This window comes from Charadrius vociferus, unplaced genomic scaffold (genome assembly GCF_000708025.1).
Source record: "Charadrius vociferus isolate BGI_N301 unplaced genomic scaffold, ASM70802v2 scaffold104, whole genome shotgun sequence".
Classification (NCBI taxonomy): Eukaryota; Metazoa; Chordata; class Aves; order Charadriiformes; family Charadriidae; genus Charadrius; species Charadrius vociferus.
The window spans coordinates 4,977,566-4,994,531 of NW_009648255.1; the positions used below are offsets into that span (position 1 = coordinate 4,977,566).

A 16,966-nucleotide genomic window follows, 5' to 3' on the forward strand; every position below is an offset into this window, starting at 1 on the left:
CACCATATTCAAAGAGAATACAATGAAGGAAAAAAACCCAGAACTTTAAAGAAAGCTGAAGCCTGCTGCTATGTCTGAGAATCCTCAAGCCAAAGCAGAGACACACCACACAGATTAATTTCAAAACTATAACTTCCTGCCACCTCCACAGAAAACTACTCAACTACTGGGTACAATTAAGCATCTCCTTAGAGCAAGCAGAAAGCCACCAAACTCTCTTTACATTAAAGTACCATGTCAGCACATAACAGCCAAGTGACCTTTTACTGCAGTTACATTAATTACATTTAACCTTACATTAACTGGGAAGATGAGAAGAGGAGGAAGAAGAAATCTTTTTATGCAACACAGATGCACCAAGTTCAAAAGTACAGCTGAGCCCTCGTCATGATCAGATAGAGAAATTAAAATGGTTTGGTGAAATCAAAACCACACAAGATCATCTTTTAACCGTATTTCCTCTTTGTTCTCTTAATCTTAAAAGGACTGCAAGATAGCAACCTTTACTGCAGCTGAATTTCCTATGCTGAACACAGATCACACTGAACTGGCATACTGGAGCAGTGGAAGTTGCACAGTGCAGAAAGAGAACTTGACTTCCCATCGATGTAGATGTGTAGATCACATCATGCAGATGTGGTGCTGAGGGACACAGTTTAGTGGTGGACTTGTCAGTGCTAGGTTAAGAGTTGGACTCGATGATCTTAAAGGTCTTTTCCAACTTAAAACGATTTTATGATTCTATGATGCTGAGCAGAAGGAGCCAAGTTTACTGCTAGTATATGCTACCTGCTGAAATTAAGAAGAAAGGAATGTAAAAGAAGTAAAATATACTGTATAAAACTTATTTTCTATTCTGCAAGGCAAAACTCCCTTAGTTGTAAAATATATGATAGGGAGTAAAGTATACTAGACTTTCTACTATGCATCTCACCATATAAACTTGGCCAAAATTGAGACACACCTCCCCTCCCATTTAAGAACACTCCATTAATATCTCTTGCACAATTCATCTCAGGTTGGCAATGTGAAACTGCATTTGGAGACATAAAATTCAATCTGTGGGCAAGGAACCTTATATTGAGTAAGAATTAAAGAATAAAAAAATCCTAAAAAATAACAGCAGAAGACCAGTTTTCTTTTATTCTGTTACTTCTTCATACTTGTAAAAAAAGTAAAAATCAATGGATTTTTAAGAATTTTTATTGACAGCTTTACAAAATAATCCTTAATAAATAATATCTTGAGCAGCACTCAAGACACCTGTTTGTCTGCTTCTTGATTTTGTACGATGCGCAAAGGTAGAAATTGCATTAAATTCTCTGCACATTCACTGTAATGCAAGAACTTGTTGTTTATCCTCCAGAATTTCTTCCTCATCATCCATTTGGCTTTCATCCCAGCCCCTTAAAAGAAACATACCACAGTGATTTTCAGCAGCTCAAATTCCTCAAGCTACTATGCTTTAAGCCTTAGTGACATATGTTGAACTAAAAGGCATGAAAATAGCTTTTGCTGGATGTTTTGCAAGGATACACACATTACAAGCTACTATATTCATTCCCCCCTCCCCCCCCCCCCCAGTTTTTATCACATACATACTTAACCAAGTAGGAAGTAAATAACTGTCACTATTGTGCCTTAATAGAGAAATCCCACATCCTAGAACAGGTAAGCTAGTATAAGTGAGACCCACTTTCCTATCTGCACTATATGCAAATATTGTTTAGTTTTCTACTGACCTGCAATTTAAATATTATGAACATAAAAAAAAAGTGAAAAAACAACCAACCATAAATCTCTTAATGAGCTATATATTCACTTAGCATGTAGTTAACCTCACAGTGTCCCATTGACCCTTACTAGTTACGAGCTTATAGTAAAAAAAAAAAAAAATCAATGACAGACAGAACTTTGGGGAACTTCCTTGTTTCCAGTCATCTCCTTAGTCTCCAAGGCAATACAACAAATATATCATAGATTAAATAAATGTTATTGGCTCAACAGCTCTTTTTAAAGGTACCTTATAAGCAAAAAAACTTAATTTGTAATAGACATACTTTATAAGTCTCAGTGCTGTATATTAATAAAAGCTAATTCATTTAGAAAAACATAATCCCAAAATTTGGAGTCTCAACAACAAAATATATCAATTCTTAATCTGAGCTGCCTGAGAGTACTGGTTCAGAACACCAAGATAAAAAATAGGTCATGCTGACATTTGTAATCAGCATGTAAAATCCAATCAGAAAGTCAAGACTGCTTTTATTTCAGTTCTGGCAAGATGTCTGGCATATTGAGCATTTTACAACATCATAAAAACATACTTAGCAAGTTTAACTTACCTGAGAGTACCAGCCCTGCTTTGGTCTTTTAGCTCCAGGTTTTCACGGAAGTCTGTAGTATTTCTGCATATCTTCTCTGAGTGTCTGCTGGAGGAGGTTACATCTCCAGAAGTTAAGTTGTAAGGCTTTTCAGGACCTGAGAAATTTTAGGACATTTCAGGAATAAATGTAAACAAACAAACAAAAAAAATGCAGTATCTACACTATCAATTTTAAAGAATTTGATAGTATCAACAAAATGTGCCATTAAAAGCCTCAAAACAACTCCAGCTGATGAAGGATGTCACTACAAGCCCCCAAATAAATCAGGACTTTGTATTACATGGTTGCTCTATGATTAGAAATAATGGAGAGGGTTTGCTTCTAAGATGTTCATGTCAGTAGAGTATGAAACCTTATATAATGGGGCCCATTAACATCTATGCGACCTCAAAATAGAGTGGCAAATGTAGAACTCTGGTAGCTGACTAATCGTTGTACGTTTATAAAATGGAGTAACAGGATATATCCCACATCCACCGATATAAAAAGACGATCAACTGGGGTCACATTCTAAGCTTCTCAGACAACACACATGCAAGTATGTTACTATTTTCCCAGCTAGCCATAACTCTCTGCTATGAACTTAAAAGTGAAAAGTATTCCAAGAAAGTGGAACGAAAAGGGAAAGAAAGAATGGGGCGGTTCAACAACAACTTTCCTCCCTATTCTTCTCTGAGCACATTCAGCATGGATGCTCTTGTTAATGCTTGAAGAATGAACAACTCTTCTAAACACTAGGGTTCTGATGAGTACATATCAAAAGAGGAAGGACACCTGTCCTGAAATGTAGTATTTGGAAGCCTCAGAGAAGAGCTGCATGAAAAAATACAGCATAACCTAAGGCAAAAACATTTTAAAAGACAGAACACTCTGGAATACAAACTACTTTTGTTTACTGAAGGTGCATCACAGCCAGGACCTGCCAGTACGAGAGCACCATAGCAACTCAGAAGTTACAGCCTAAGAGATGTAGCCTATCAAGGCTGCTTATGGCACAAAGTGTCTTGGACACTTGACCTATCTGCTCATTCAGACGGAACAGAAGCATCCCAATCGTTTTGTTTTTTTTTTTTTTTCCCCAGTATTTAAAGAACAAAACCAGAACTCACTCATTTTATTCAACTGTAACGAACTGACCTTGGCTGCCTGCCACTGTTCCCGCCCCAACCTTCCCAAAAAACAAGGAGATGGTCTTAAAAAGACAGAGGAAAGGGGGTTGATTCAAACCAAAAACGAGGGGTAATACCATGTCTATTGTGCCATATTAGTGGCAGTTCTCATCAGGAGAGATTTATAACATTTCCTGTCCATCTTTTCCCCTTCTTGCTACCCTTGCATCAAATCACATCTCGCTTCTAAGAACAGCTGTAGTGGTCATTATTAAACATCAAAGGACAGGATACCTATTTAAAAGAAATTCATGATCTGAAATCGTACCTGGCACATCTTGCAGTTTTTACAACAAAAATGCAAGGGGTAAAATCTTAAGAAAGTTGCATGGGAGTAAAAAACTTAAAGTTGCATCTACTAAATTAAGGGTAAGTTAAAGTACGATCAAATGGAAATAAATCACTGTTCAAGCACAAAGAAGTCTTGCATTGTCAAATGGTTTAGGGCATTTTTGCAGCAAAATCAGTTAGATCTGAGAAGGCAAATGAAACAGCTACTGTTTTCATTGTGTTACTTCTAAACACAAGGATAAAACACAGTATTGTCACTTACCTGCATAACTTAGTAATTCTTTTTCCAGAGTAAGTAGGGCTTCTTGGTCTGCAATATATTCCCAAAGATACTCATCTTGTTTAGTTATATCAGTGCACTTCTGGTTTGATATCTCAGTATTAACTCTCAACGTATGCACGGGTGAACTCTTTGGTCTTGGCTGAGTGTTTGTTAGACAATTTCCAGTCAGCTTACAGTGCAGCATATTTGTTGACCAAGGTCTTCTAGAATCATGCCCTGAAATAACAGAAAAAGTCACAACTTCCAATAATTCAAGATTTCACACACAAATAGAATTTGATCTCAGCTCATTAATGACATTAACTGTAGCTAAAATTACTAATTGCTCTGAACAGATTACTCATTTCGCTTAAGAATGTGAATTAATAAATGTTAATAAAGAGGTTACAATTATATTAGCACCTCATACTTCAGGGGTGTCTTTCAGAAAAAAAAAATACCTGATTTAAATAATTTGTGCAATGGCACAAATTTTGGGGAAGGGGAGAGATTGACAATGTGTGTAGAAAGCTTAAGACTTTGGTTCTGTCTCTTTTTTAATTTAAGGCAACATGAATAAAATATAGACACGTTTGAATATTTTTCTGGGATTCAAAATTGACAGTTTCAATTTCCGCACATAGTGTTTTTAAAATTTAAATGCCAAACTGGTTGCTGAAGGTGAGAGAAATGACGTAAGCTACGTTCCTTCAGATGGAGACAGTTGAAACTGAGAAAAGTAACTAAAAAGTGCATAAGCAGTTATGCATTACTTGTTTCCTTGTTTCTTATAGTTCATGTAATAAGACTTATTTCAGTAGCATGAAGAAATCTTTTATTAGATCAAAACCATATTGTACTAGATGCTGCAAAACACAGTAAAACTGTTCTAGACAGTTTATTATCTAAATATCCAAGCTAAGAGGGGAGTAATGGGGTAGAAGCAGGAGTAGAAACTAAGCACAATAAAAGGAATTATTAGTGACAGCTCGAAAGAGATAATTTTTAACTCAAAATCCCATTCTTATGAAAACAATGATGCGTATATAAGCCATTACACCCAAAATACAAACACATAGATGAAAAGTGTCCCAAATTCAACAGAATCATCACAAGCACTTCTACTTTTTACATACGAAAAATTAACCTGTTAAAGAAGGGCCTCAAAGCTGTCATATCCTTACCTGGGTACAACCCCCACACCACCATCAGAGGAGACATTCTATTTGAAGTCTCCGAACCACTTGAAAGTCTATTCAACTGACTTTCTAAGACATCTTGAACTACAGAGTCATCAGCATATTCACTTAAGCTCTTTTCAGTAACCCACTTTCCATCTCCTGAAATTAAAAAGTATTAGAGGAAATCATTTGCAGGTTTTGTGTTAATATGTATTTACTGTTACTATATTTGCTGCATTTAATGTGTGTGATTTAAAGAAGTCATGGAACAAGTTTTCTACACATAATGTCAAAAAAAAAAAATCATACATAACACACTAACAAGCTTGAATTCAAGTGATATACTTGACCAAATTAATATTCGTGTTCACCAAGCATTTCACATGTTGCTTCATAGACACCATTAAAAGCAATAGGATAATGATACCTTCCCCCCCACCACCACCTCAAGATGTATATTATGCACAAAAAAAGCGGAAACTCCTACTGGAACCAAATTCTATGGGGATATAAAGAAGCATATAAATCTATGGCACGATATTGATGTAATTTACCCCAAGGTAGTAAGTTTATTTCATCCTTCTACAGCACCACTTGTGTGTGTTGGCCTGACTGTTACCCTGAAGTGACTTCTAAAAGTAAGCTAGAACCAAGTTACAGGAAGATAAGGACACCTTACAGCAACAGTGATAAATATGTATATTGTTTGAGGACTTCATTCATACACAATTACCTGGAAATGGGATGCTACTGTCCACAGGGCTAGAGTCAGCACGCGGTGGAGAACATGCTTCAAGCATTACTTGTTTACAGCTTGCACCTACAACAAAGAAACCTTCAAGTCCCCAATACCGCGTAGAAACACATTTCTGTCTTTTGGCTACATCCTGTAACTTGAATAAAACACAAATATTTTAGAAACAGGAAACTTCATATATTTCCCTTGCAAGTTTATATTAGTAAAACGTTCATTTCATAAAACTTTGACTGATTCCGATAGCCCGGTGTAATAGTGATTCATAAAGACGATGGTTTTGCTTGATATATTCTTTAAAATCCTATAAACTTCAATTGCTAATGTTGTGAGTGTTTGAGTCTATTCTTCCACTGTGGACATGAAAGCAGTTTTTCTTTGTTTTCACTTATCTTTGTGTACATCAACTAAAGTAATACTGTTTAACAATGACTCCAAATTTAATGTCCCAACCTCCTCCATGAATTTTTGCTTTCCATGTTATTTTCAGCAAACAGAACATTTGAATAATTTAGGTTAGATAAGATTATCTACAATTTTTGGCATTCAATCGGGAGGTAAAGTCACCTAGATACACAAGGCAAAAGCTGCCTTCTCCCCGACACACCCTTTTTGTTTGTTTGTCTGAGACTAGTCTGTTCTGGGGTTTTTTTTTGTTTGTTTGGTTGGTTTTTGTTTTGGTTTGGTTGGTTTTGGTTTTTTGTGGTTTTTTGGTGGTTTTTTTTTTTGCACATCAACAGTCTTGACAATAGAAAGTGGAAAGCACAGAGGCCTTCATCCACTACATATGAAATATGGTAGGCAGTGACAATGCTCTGATTAAAACTGTAGTTTTGATTGCTTTGGGCTGGGGTTTCTGGAGGAGAATGGGGAAAAGTGGTAGAATATTTAATGGTAACCATACTACTACCACTATCTCTCAACTGATTCAGGAACACGGTATGTTACCCCATGCTGCACTGGGAAAGTAAATTAAGCATCATAGTTTATCTATTTAGCAATCAAAGATAAAATATTTTACCAATGAAGACTTTGTAATTACAGGCAAAACCAGACTCTGACTATTGCAGACACTGTCCAGTTCTTGTGAATCTTTATTGGTTTTCCGCAGCTGTGTCTTGAGGAGATATTTGTTGCTTATTAGTTCAGTAGGGTTAGAGAACTTCTCAGCTAGTTCACAGGAGCTAAGTGATCTTCCCATAGTCTTTAGTTTAATACTCTCCTTTTGCACTGCATTTCTTTCGAGATGACTGCAGTCAACCATTTTTTCTACAACAAAATCATGAAAATAGGATTATTTTTTTTTAGGAAAATTAATATGAATTATAAACTGCAAGTCTTCTATATTTTATTCACTAACTTAAAATATGAAACCTGCAGTAAGCCATAAAATTACAAATAAGAACAGTTAGCTTTCATTAGCTTCCTGCCTGATATCCAAAGATGCCAACATACGTCGACTAGACTTACCAGGTAGTAGTGCCAGTTCCACATCTACTGCATATGTTCCTGTACATCACTGCCTATGAAAATACTTGATCTCGATAATAATCTAAACACGTTTCCAGCTACTACTTCATGCTAATGTAATTTTTTGCATTTAGAATGCTATAATTTAATCAGAGGCAGTGTCAGAACTGGAATAGTAGGATTTTCATAAAACTTCTTTAAAAGTAGTATAATAGTTAGAAATACATACTATCAGGCTGGGAATGGTTTTGCAAGAGGTTTTTCTTTGTTTATACAAGATACAGCCATTTTATTTTTTACTCCTGTGCCCAAAGCAGCACACAAATCACATCTCATTAGTCAGTTCCTGTTTGCATTTTCACATTTGAAGGCTTAAATAAGCAGTTTCTTGAACTAAGCACAAAGAGAACAACTGCTAGGTCCTGAAGCACTGGAGCAATTGTTTGGTACTTGCAAGAACAAGAAATGAATTATCCTTACATTCTAACTTATTTCTTAATATTAAAAAATGACAATAGATTTTACATAGTTTTAGGACACAGAGTAAGATCTTTGAGACCCTTGAGAATGCCAGAAATAAAGCTAACAAACTTTCATGGTGATTTCACTGGCATGCAACAGGCACCGGAATACTTATACCCAAACAATATTCTTTCATGCAGAACAGGTAATCTTTAATGCAGTTTGTCAACCTATCTATATAAAAGCATTTTTCTACATAAAAAGGATATGTGACATACATTAAATCTAATGCAATACAGATAAACTATAAGATTTGAAAGATCACTTCATCTGCTTTATAATGGGTTTGTTCTCAGTATACAACTCATATTGGGGCAGTCTCTCCCGCAAGCATGAGCTCACAGCTTGAGATTACTGTCCCAGCAGATACCTATCATTTCAAAATAGCTCGTGTGGCCCATCAAATTGTGGTCAAGGGACCTGCACAGCTCAGGGAACGGTACATAATTTAATGATCTTTAATTATTTTTCTTCAAAAACCATCGTAGTTGACTACACATCCTATGAGAATGATAATACTGTATACACTTACTTATATTTTACAAATAACTTTCAAAATTTACCTTGAGAAACTTTTTTAGAAGAAACAGGATTTCTGTCAAGAGGAAGAGGTAAAAAATATTGAGTGTCAGCTGCAGATGTTAAATGACAAGATGACTTTCTCATTATCCCTCCAATTTCTCTTTGCAAGAGGTCTTGTACTGTGCTGTTCTGATCTGCAACTTCTGAACCACTTTGAAACAGAGGAAGGAAGACTAGAAGAATACAATATAGCAAAACAGATCACACCTAACCCTAAATAAAACTGGGGAAATCAGAGGAATTGCACGTATCATTAATTATTAGGACTCCTTAGTTTTGCCTGGAGTTACAAGATTAGTCGAGTGAGGGTATCTTAAAAGTACACAACACTGACCAATTACAGACTTGTCCGTGTGCTAGTCCCTGTTCCTACTGAGATAAGAACATACAAAAGAGAAATTCTATCTGTAATTCAGGACATACACATATAAAGAAATGTATTTTACGTGGTTTAACATCGAAGTGATCCAGCAAACAAAAAGGAATTTCAAAGTAATGTCCCTCTGGCTACAGGCAATTAATATACCTCAGTGGCTCACTGACAAAACTGAAGACACAAGCTTACTGTTCACTAACGTTAATGGTAAACGTGTCTATGCCCATTAACTGCCAAACTGTTCTTTGAATGTCTTGCAAATTAATCATCAAATCATTAGGTCATTCAAATGAAAATGTTGCACAACACCAGCAATCACAGACAGGATCTTGGAAGAAATGTAAAGAAAGGGAAAGCAGTACCTAAGCATCATGACACTGACATAGTCTATGTCTTGCACCAAGGATGAGAAGATCTGTATCTTAGCCATGCCTTAAAACAATTTACAACCAAGGATTCTCCCCATTCATACGAAGTATGACTGTCTGCAAATAGAAGTCCCTATTATTTAGGAGTGTAACTAAGACAGAAGATAAGATTATTCCCTTTTCTCTTCCAAAAAATCTCTACGTTTCTGATACCTTCCAAACTGCTTCAGCACTTCAGCTTTTCCTTGCTTATTCATTCCCATAGACCCAGCTTCTGTCAACAAAAAGTAAGATGATTCTTCCAAGTCCTTGCCATAAGACTAATTAAAAAACAAAACCAAAGAAACCATATTCAGCAATAGTTTAAAATTAGCTCAAGCGATTAAAAGCCTGCAGATTTTTTTTTTTGTGTGTAATTTCTGTAGAGCAATGGTCCCCGGACAGAGCAGGAAAAAATTACAAGGAAACTTAAGCAAGCTAGATTTTCCACATTTGTATGGAAAAGAAAAAAAATCACCCTTTTTTTCAATTAGAAATTGTCTGTTGCTACTTTAAATATTTAACAGATCAACAAATCGCTTATGATCACTGTGAAGATTCATTAAGTTCTCTATTACGTACTTACGTCATCAAGGAACTCAATTTTCAAAGATGACTCTGCACTTTCAGAAATACTGCTGGGTATCTCTTCTCTAAAAACAGATGTCCAATATCTCTTCACCTCTTCAACTATGAAATATAGTTAATTTGGTGCATTTCATTTTTTCCTGTTCAAGATTCACTTACAAATGCAAACTTTTTATTTAGTCTGAAGTACCATAAATTTCTCCTTTCATTATTGTTACTCTCTTTAAGCAAAAACTGCTTAAATATGTGATTGTTCAGCAATCACAGCAAAAAAAAAATCCCAAGAAAAAGTATTTAATAGTTAAACTTAATAAATAGAAATCTATTGCACCTGTTAAGTCATCGACATCATCATCTTCTCCCCGTTCTTCAATCACAGCTTGATGTACTCTCAGTGTTTGCACAGGCCTTAAATCTTGAACACAACTACCAGAAATTTGATCAACAGTTCTAAAAAAGGAAAAGAAACCAATCTTTAAAAAGTCATCTTTTTTTATATAATATCAAAGTCATTAAAAAATAGTAAAAAAAACAAACCAACCACACAACCAAACCCCACATTATTTACTGCAGCAGTATTAACGACTGCTGAAACGCAGGAACTCCTCTTAATTTCATTGAGCTGACCTTGCACCTCAGGGACTAAAAAAACCCAACTGTAATATTTATAAAAGTATCCTGAAGAGCATACTTCCTTTTCTTTATAAAAGTCCTGTAGTAAATGCCCCAAAATCAAGCAGCCAAGTATCATTACCAGTCTTCAAACACTGCAACAAACTGATAACAAAGAGAATCCCTCCAAATACTCCCTATGCAATAATTCTGAAATAGTAAATCATCAAGTCTGGTTATAAAGGTTATTTTATCAAAATAAAGCACTCTGTACACAGTTACCTTAACTCTTGATAATATATCTCATAATTTAAAAGTTTCAATGGAATTTTTGTTAATGCTATTAAGTAGTTCTGACTTCTTTCATTGGTACCAGCAACTTCAACAATACCTTCTGTACTTCTTAAGCAAGAGTTTCTCCATGTAGCTCAGGCCGTCCTCCTTGAATTCAATTTGGATAGGTTCCTTCATAACGGTAAGACTGGTCTGTACCTCACAAAATCCCATAGATTCTATTGGAATAATTTAAAAGAGATTTATACAGCTATTCAGATTCATAAACTTGCTATTTAAGTACATTATTTTTGAATGAATGTCACATTAGTAGTCTATGTTTAGCTAAGTCTTTGCATAATTCCAAAATTTAAATGGCCAGCAGTATTATATTTACACAACACAGTCAGCAGTGGGGGTAACCAGTAAAACCTCATTTATTACAGCTTCTCACGTAAAGGAAGCTGACCACATTGGGGAAAGGGAGGGTGGGGGGTAAATCCATGACTCCACAGATTAAAAACTTCACCATTTCACAGGTAAGAAGAAAAACCAAAAAGAAAGAAATCAGTATAATTTTTTGTACAAAACCACACAAAGAACAAACAGCATGCACTGACTAGAGGAGAGAGACTAGCCTGCACAAATCCAATCAGATCAGAGTGTTTTTTCATATTTTCCCATGCCTACTTCAACTGGCTGCAGCTTTTCACTGGGACAAAGAAATATTAAGAGCCTGTGGAAGGCAAGCAAAAAATGTACTTTGATACAACACGTGGAATCCTGAACCACGCACATCCCTTGTCTCAGTTAAAAGCTGTGACTTTATGTTGGACCATTACAGTTCATATTAATGTCTCGTGTGAGTAACAATGCCTTAGAAAAACACAGGGACACAAGCTGAACAACCTGGCCAACCCCACAGATCATTACAAGAATTGGGATAAACACTAATCTGCATGTTACGGAAAAAACCTTCACAGACTGGTGTTAATTTATGAAGGAACACAGAGAGAAAACTTAAGAAGAAACATTTAATATTTTAACAGAACATCTACCTTCACTAATCAAAAGTCTGCTCACGAAAATGGGTCCTAATGTTTTTAAAATGTAATGAAAAAACAGAAGAAAACATACCTGGTAGGACCTCACTGGCATGTGGTTCTTCTCTGTCATCACAATTACCTTTTCTCCAATGAAGCAAAGCTTCCTGAAAAGACTTTGCAGATTCCTCCTCATTAAATATACCATTTAGTAATAAACCTTTGTCCTGATTTTCAAGGCCTGTACAGGTTGATTCTGAGGATAGTTCCTAAATCAGTTCCACAAAATAATTAATACAGCACTTCTGATGATAATCCTCGCCCCAGTTACATACAATAGCAACAACATTTTTAGTATCAGCTGTGGAAATGCAGTACCCTGTTTTCTAGGCTTAGTCAAGAAAAGATCAAGATCTGTCCACCAAGATCACTCAATTTTTATGTGGTCTTGCTCACAACTAAATTGCAAGAGCAAAATTAAAAAAAAAAAAAAACCAAAACCATACCAAACAAAAAAGTTTGTGTAAGCGTACAAAAAACCATTTAACTTAAATGCTTCCAGTAGGCAGAAAGCTATAGCCATGGATAGCCCACATCCCATGTACAGGATGGATATTGCGTTGACAGACATGAAGAGGGGTGAATGGGCAGTGCAAGTGTGATAGCCTTATACCTCACTTGGAACACAATGGAAAAACCTAAAAACCTAAGGCCACTCTACCCAAAATGTCCCAAACAAAAAGAATATTTTTTTTCCCAGAACCGTACACTACCTCAGCACTACCTACTGACTAGCTCGGATGAAAAACTTTTCTGATGTGACCTATTTACCTTCTTCTGCTCATGATTCATTTTTGACTCATTCAGATTTACTTCCTTGATGAAGTGATCAACGACTTCCAACTTTCCAACGTGTGTATCAGCTTCTGTCTGTCAATGAAACATTATGAAACCATTAATACATTATGAACATACTCAAACATTCCACCAAACACCGTATCAAAAGCAGGGAGGCAACCACATGTTGAAGACTGATGGTGAAACACACAGAGTAATTTCAACAACCAATAGTGTGCAACTGTTTGAGCAAAAATTCAATAATTTGAATATTCCATTAGGTACTACATAGGACAGCTTAAGTGAGGCCTTTAATGCAGCACATATCATTTAAACAAATTTATGAGCTATGTACTTTATTAATGAAGTTCTGCTTACTGAAGCTTTTCAGTAGACAGAAGCACATCCGTAGAGGTGAACAGGAGGAAACTGTTCATTTAAGGAATAACTGGAACACCTGTTCACACACATACTGAAAAAAAATAGTCCAGGAAAGTCCAAACTTTGAAGAACTAGATGAGTTTGAAAATAGCTACAGAAGGAGAACAACAGTTCTACTCACACTGGGACTTTACTGATTGCAATCTTCATTAGAACAAAGAAAATTACTGCGGAAATGTAATATGAAGGTTTTGATTGTCAACTCTTGAATACTTATCAGGCAAAAACAAAACAACTATGTTTATCCTTTCCCTGTGTTCCCTCCCTACACACAGAGACCAGAAAGAACGATCCTTTGTCTATAAAAACTTCAAGTAAGGAACACATTCTTACCACAAAAACACAAGAGCAGTAACTGTACAAGCAGAAAGTGTAATCAGAAAGAGTCAAATATGTCAAGCGGCCATTGTGAAACTCACTTCTCCTTTCCACCTACTCTACACTCTAATCAACCCAGTGACTTCGCAGTTGCTGGGTGCACGTTAAATGGTACTTGTGACGTGCCAGCAAGTATGCAGGGAGACTAACCACTTCAAACGGCAATTACTTTTTCCTTTTGCAGCCTTCCTCCGATTCTTATACTGCAATGCAGGATGAATAAGGTTCAAAGGCTACTGTATGAACATGCATGCTTTGTCTTTTTCCTCGAATCTAAGAGTCGGTAATCATCCATAATCGACAACAAATCTTTATTCCTCAACATCCCCAACATATTGCTAGCACACATGGAGATCACAGAAGCACATACTTAAGGAGGGGAATTTCTCTCTGTAACAGCCCTTCTCCTTGGCTCATTCAGTTTCCTATGGCACATGCATTCAAAAGTAAATAGCTAAAGATTGTGTTGATTTCTTTTTCACCACGCGAACAGAATAATCTTAACATTACAGTAGAATTCAGTAGAAGTCACGTTCCTTTGAAGGAGATAATTTTAGTGATGTAGCTTCATACCTCTGCTCTCTTTGAGCAAGCATAGTTGCATTATGTATGGTTCCTTCTGGTACTCTGGCATACAGCATATAATAGCAGATCAATACTTGAAAGGCTCACCCTGCTGCGTTATTTCTATAAACAACAACAACTTCATCGAGATTTTGCTCAATTGCTTCAAAATACTTCAGCAAGAATTGCAAAACTGATTTTTGAGAATACTTGCAAAGCTTATTTGTTTTAGCCTGATGTTAAACTTCCCAGCAGCTGAACTCGATGCTCATTTTCTCCTACTTTGATGCCTAGCATCTCTCTCTGCACCCTTTTGCTAGCTCCCTTTATTAAGAGAGGAAGTTTCTAATTAGCTTCAGAGCAGGACTGGAGAGAGCAAGGAAGAAGACAAGTAAAAGGGTGGGGGATAGAATCAAGACAACTTAAGGTGGAATTCTCCTGATGCAGACGAAGCAATCACAGCACTCCATGATTCTGTTTAAATCCTTGTACTCTTCCAATGAACTGGGCTTTAATCCCCACAATAAATTCCAACATCTCATTTTTAGTGATAAAAAAATTGGATTGAGAAGTGCCTTATCCCTTTAAAAATATATATATATCTCTAAAAGAGAATGCATTATAAATGTCAAGGTTTATCATTGTTATGTTACTATTGTTACCACCCTGTTTTCAGTTCTAGGTTTAAAAGATCTGCTACAGTCTATTAAAAACAAACAAACAAACAAACTAAACAGCCTGCATTTAGATGTGTCTGGTGAAATATTTTTATATCCATGCAAAACTGCTAATGGAAAAACTTTTATGTCAACCGCATAACTCAGGATAACAAATGATGGGTGGTGTGTTGTATCCTTCTGTAACTGCCTTAAATTCTCACCTGAAGTTTTTCCATCAAATGATGTAATCTTTCTACTGATATACTATAAGGAAGGATCATTTCAACAGAGATGTATTTATCAGACCAATAGCTTTGACAGTTTACTACAGTACTAAAAGGATTATATTTCTGGGAAGAAAGAATGAGATAATCAAATACATTTTAGCAGGATAACAGAATGACATATCCAGTGACATTATCGAAAAGTAAAATTCACCTTCAGGAAAACCTCGTATGAACTGAAATAGTTAAATCAACTTACACTTAATCAAGACCCTATCTTCATTTTCCATATCTATGTTAGCTTGCAGTAACTTTGTAATCATAACAATGACATAGGAATCCAAACAGTTTATTCACAAAAGGTTGCTGACATGGCTTCTCTTCGATTCATTAAGTCCAGCTATGAAACAGTTATCATTAACACAGGAATGAAAGAAAATGAAAACAAGCATAATAATACAAATTTGAAAAGGTATTAATAAAAGCAAATCATGGCATTTATCAAAATCAAATTTGCAATAACCTTAGGAGAATAAAAAAAAAAAGTGGTTTTGCCCAAAAGATAAAATCTAAAATGGTGCAAAAAAAAGTTGTTACAACCCATTTATGAAACGCAACCAAATATAACATATCAGAAACTTAAGTTTTTTTACAATCAAGTGTTATACAATAATTCTAGGATGAATCTTTACTACCCTAATTATAAAATTTTTATTGTTTCATAACAGACATGTGACAAAGTTGTATGTTAGAAACGGAATTTTACTGAGCTGAATAATAAAAATACACACAACTTAAGTCTCCACTGTACTGTATAACATTTTACTTTCATCACAGTATTCCTTTGTGAGTGGAATCCAAGCATGAAAGAATAACGAATGCTGAAAGTGGCATCTGACAGAACGGACATAATTCTAAGTAGGAATTCAGAGTTTCAAGCTTACTTATAACTATATTTAAATTACAGGTAACAGAGACTGTTAAATACACCCACAACAGTATATAATTGTCTTTGATGAATGAACAAACACCTTTGGCCATTTTTAGTATTTACAATTTTTTTCCCCAAAAATGCTTGACATCCAACACACTGGAAAAGTCTCAAAAAATATACCAATAACAGTATTGTAAAGACCATGTGTAAAAAATCACCTGATCCAGAAATTTGTTACACTATTCCAGCCACATAACACTACCATTGGTTCAATTTAACTCAGTTTTCCATGAGACATGCATAACTAAAATCCATCAAAGCACAAGAAAAAGACAGCATGACTTTTTTCTCAATATCATAGAATCATAGAAGGGTTAAGAGTTGGAAGGGACCTTCAAGACCATCTCTTTCCACCCCCCTGCCCTGGGCGGGCGCACCTCCCCCCAGCCCAGGTTGCTCCAAGCCCCGTCCAGCCTGGCCTTGAACACCTCCAGGGAGGGGGCAGCCACAGCTTCTCGGGGCAACCTGCCCCAGGGGCTCACCACACTCACAGGAAAGAATTTCTTCCTAATATCTAATCTCAATCTCCCCTCTTTCAGCTTAAAACCGTTACCCCTCATCCTATTGCTACACTCCCCGATCAAGAGGCCCTCCCCAGCTCTCCTGGAGCCCCTTTAGATACTGGAAGGGGCTATAAGGTCTGCCCGACACCTTCTCTTCACCAGGCTGAACAACCCCAACATGTAACAACCTGATTATGTATTGCAATAAAACAGCTGTGCCATTTGCTTCTATGAAAACTAAACTTTTTTTTTTAACTGAAAAACTTTTTACTGAATAAGAAAGGAACGCGTGATAGAAGGAAAGTAATCCTTTTGTAACTTAAGCGGTGTTAAAACAATGCCTTGTCACCCACCAGCGCTGTCCTAATCTTACAAGCGCTATCCATGCCCTAAGGGACTTCCCGGGATCAGGGATTCAGTACCGGCGAGCGCAGCTTCACCGAAAGGTG

General features: G+C 36.2%; 1 protein-coding gene across 1 annotated transcript in view; it reads right to left on the minus strand.

Annotated features, from left to right (window-relative positions):
- Nucleotides 1-1,330: 1,330 nt before the first annotated feature.
- Nucleotides 1,331-16,966, minus strand: part of ZBBX (zinc finger, B-box domain containing) — a 22,150-nt gene continuing 6,514 nt past the window's right edge. Inside the window, 14 exon segments of the mRNA XM_009884500.1 lie at nucleotides 1,331-1,406; nucleotides 2,346-2,481; nucleotides 4,110-4,346; nucleotides 5,294-5,449; nucleotides 6,024-6,183; nucleotides 7,066-7,313; nucleotides 8,600-8,769; nucleotides 9,576-9,682; nucleotides 9,988-10,091; nucleotides 10,321-10,439; nucleotides 10,993-11,113; nucleotides 12,012-12,186; nucleotides 12,691-12,715; nucleotides 12,717-12,847. Coding sequence (XP_009882802.1) covers nucleotides 1,331-1,406; nucleotides 2,346-2,481; nucleotides 4,110-4,346; nucleotides 5,294-5,449; nucleotides 6,024-6,183; nucleotides 7,066-7,313; nucleotides 8,600-8,769; nucleotides 9,576-9,682; nucleotides 9,988-10,091; nucleotides 10,321-10,439; nucleotides 10,993-11,113; nucleotides 12,012-12,186; nucleotides 12,691-12,715; nucleotides 12,717-12,847 — 1,965 coding nt within the window.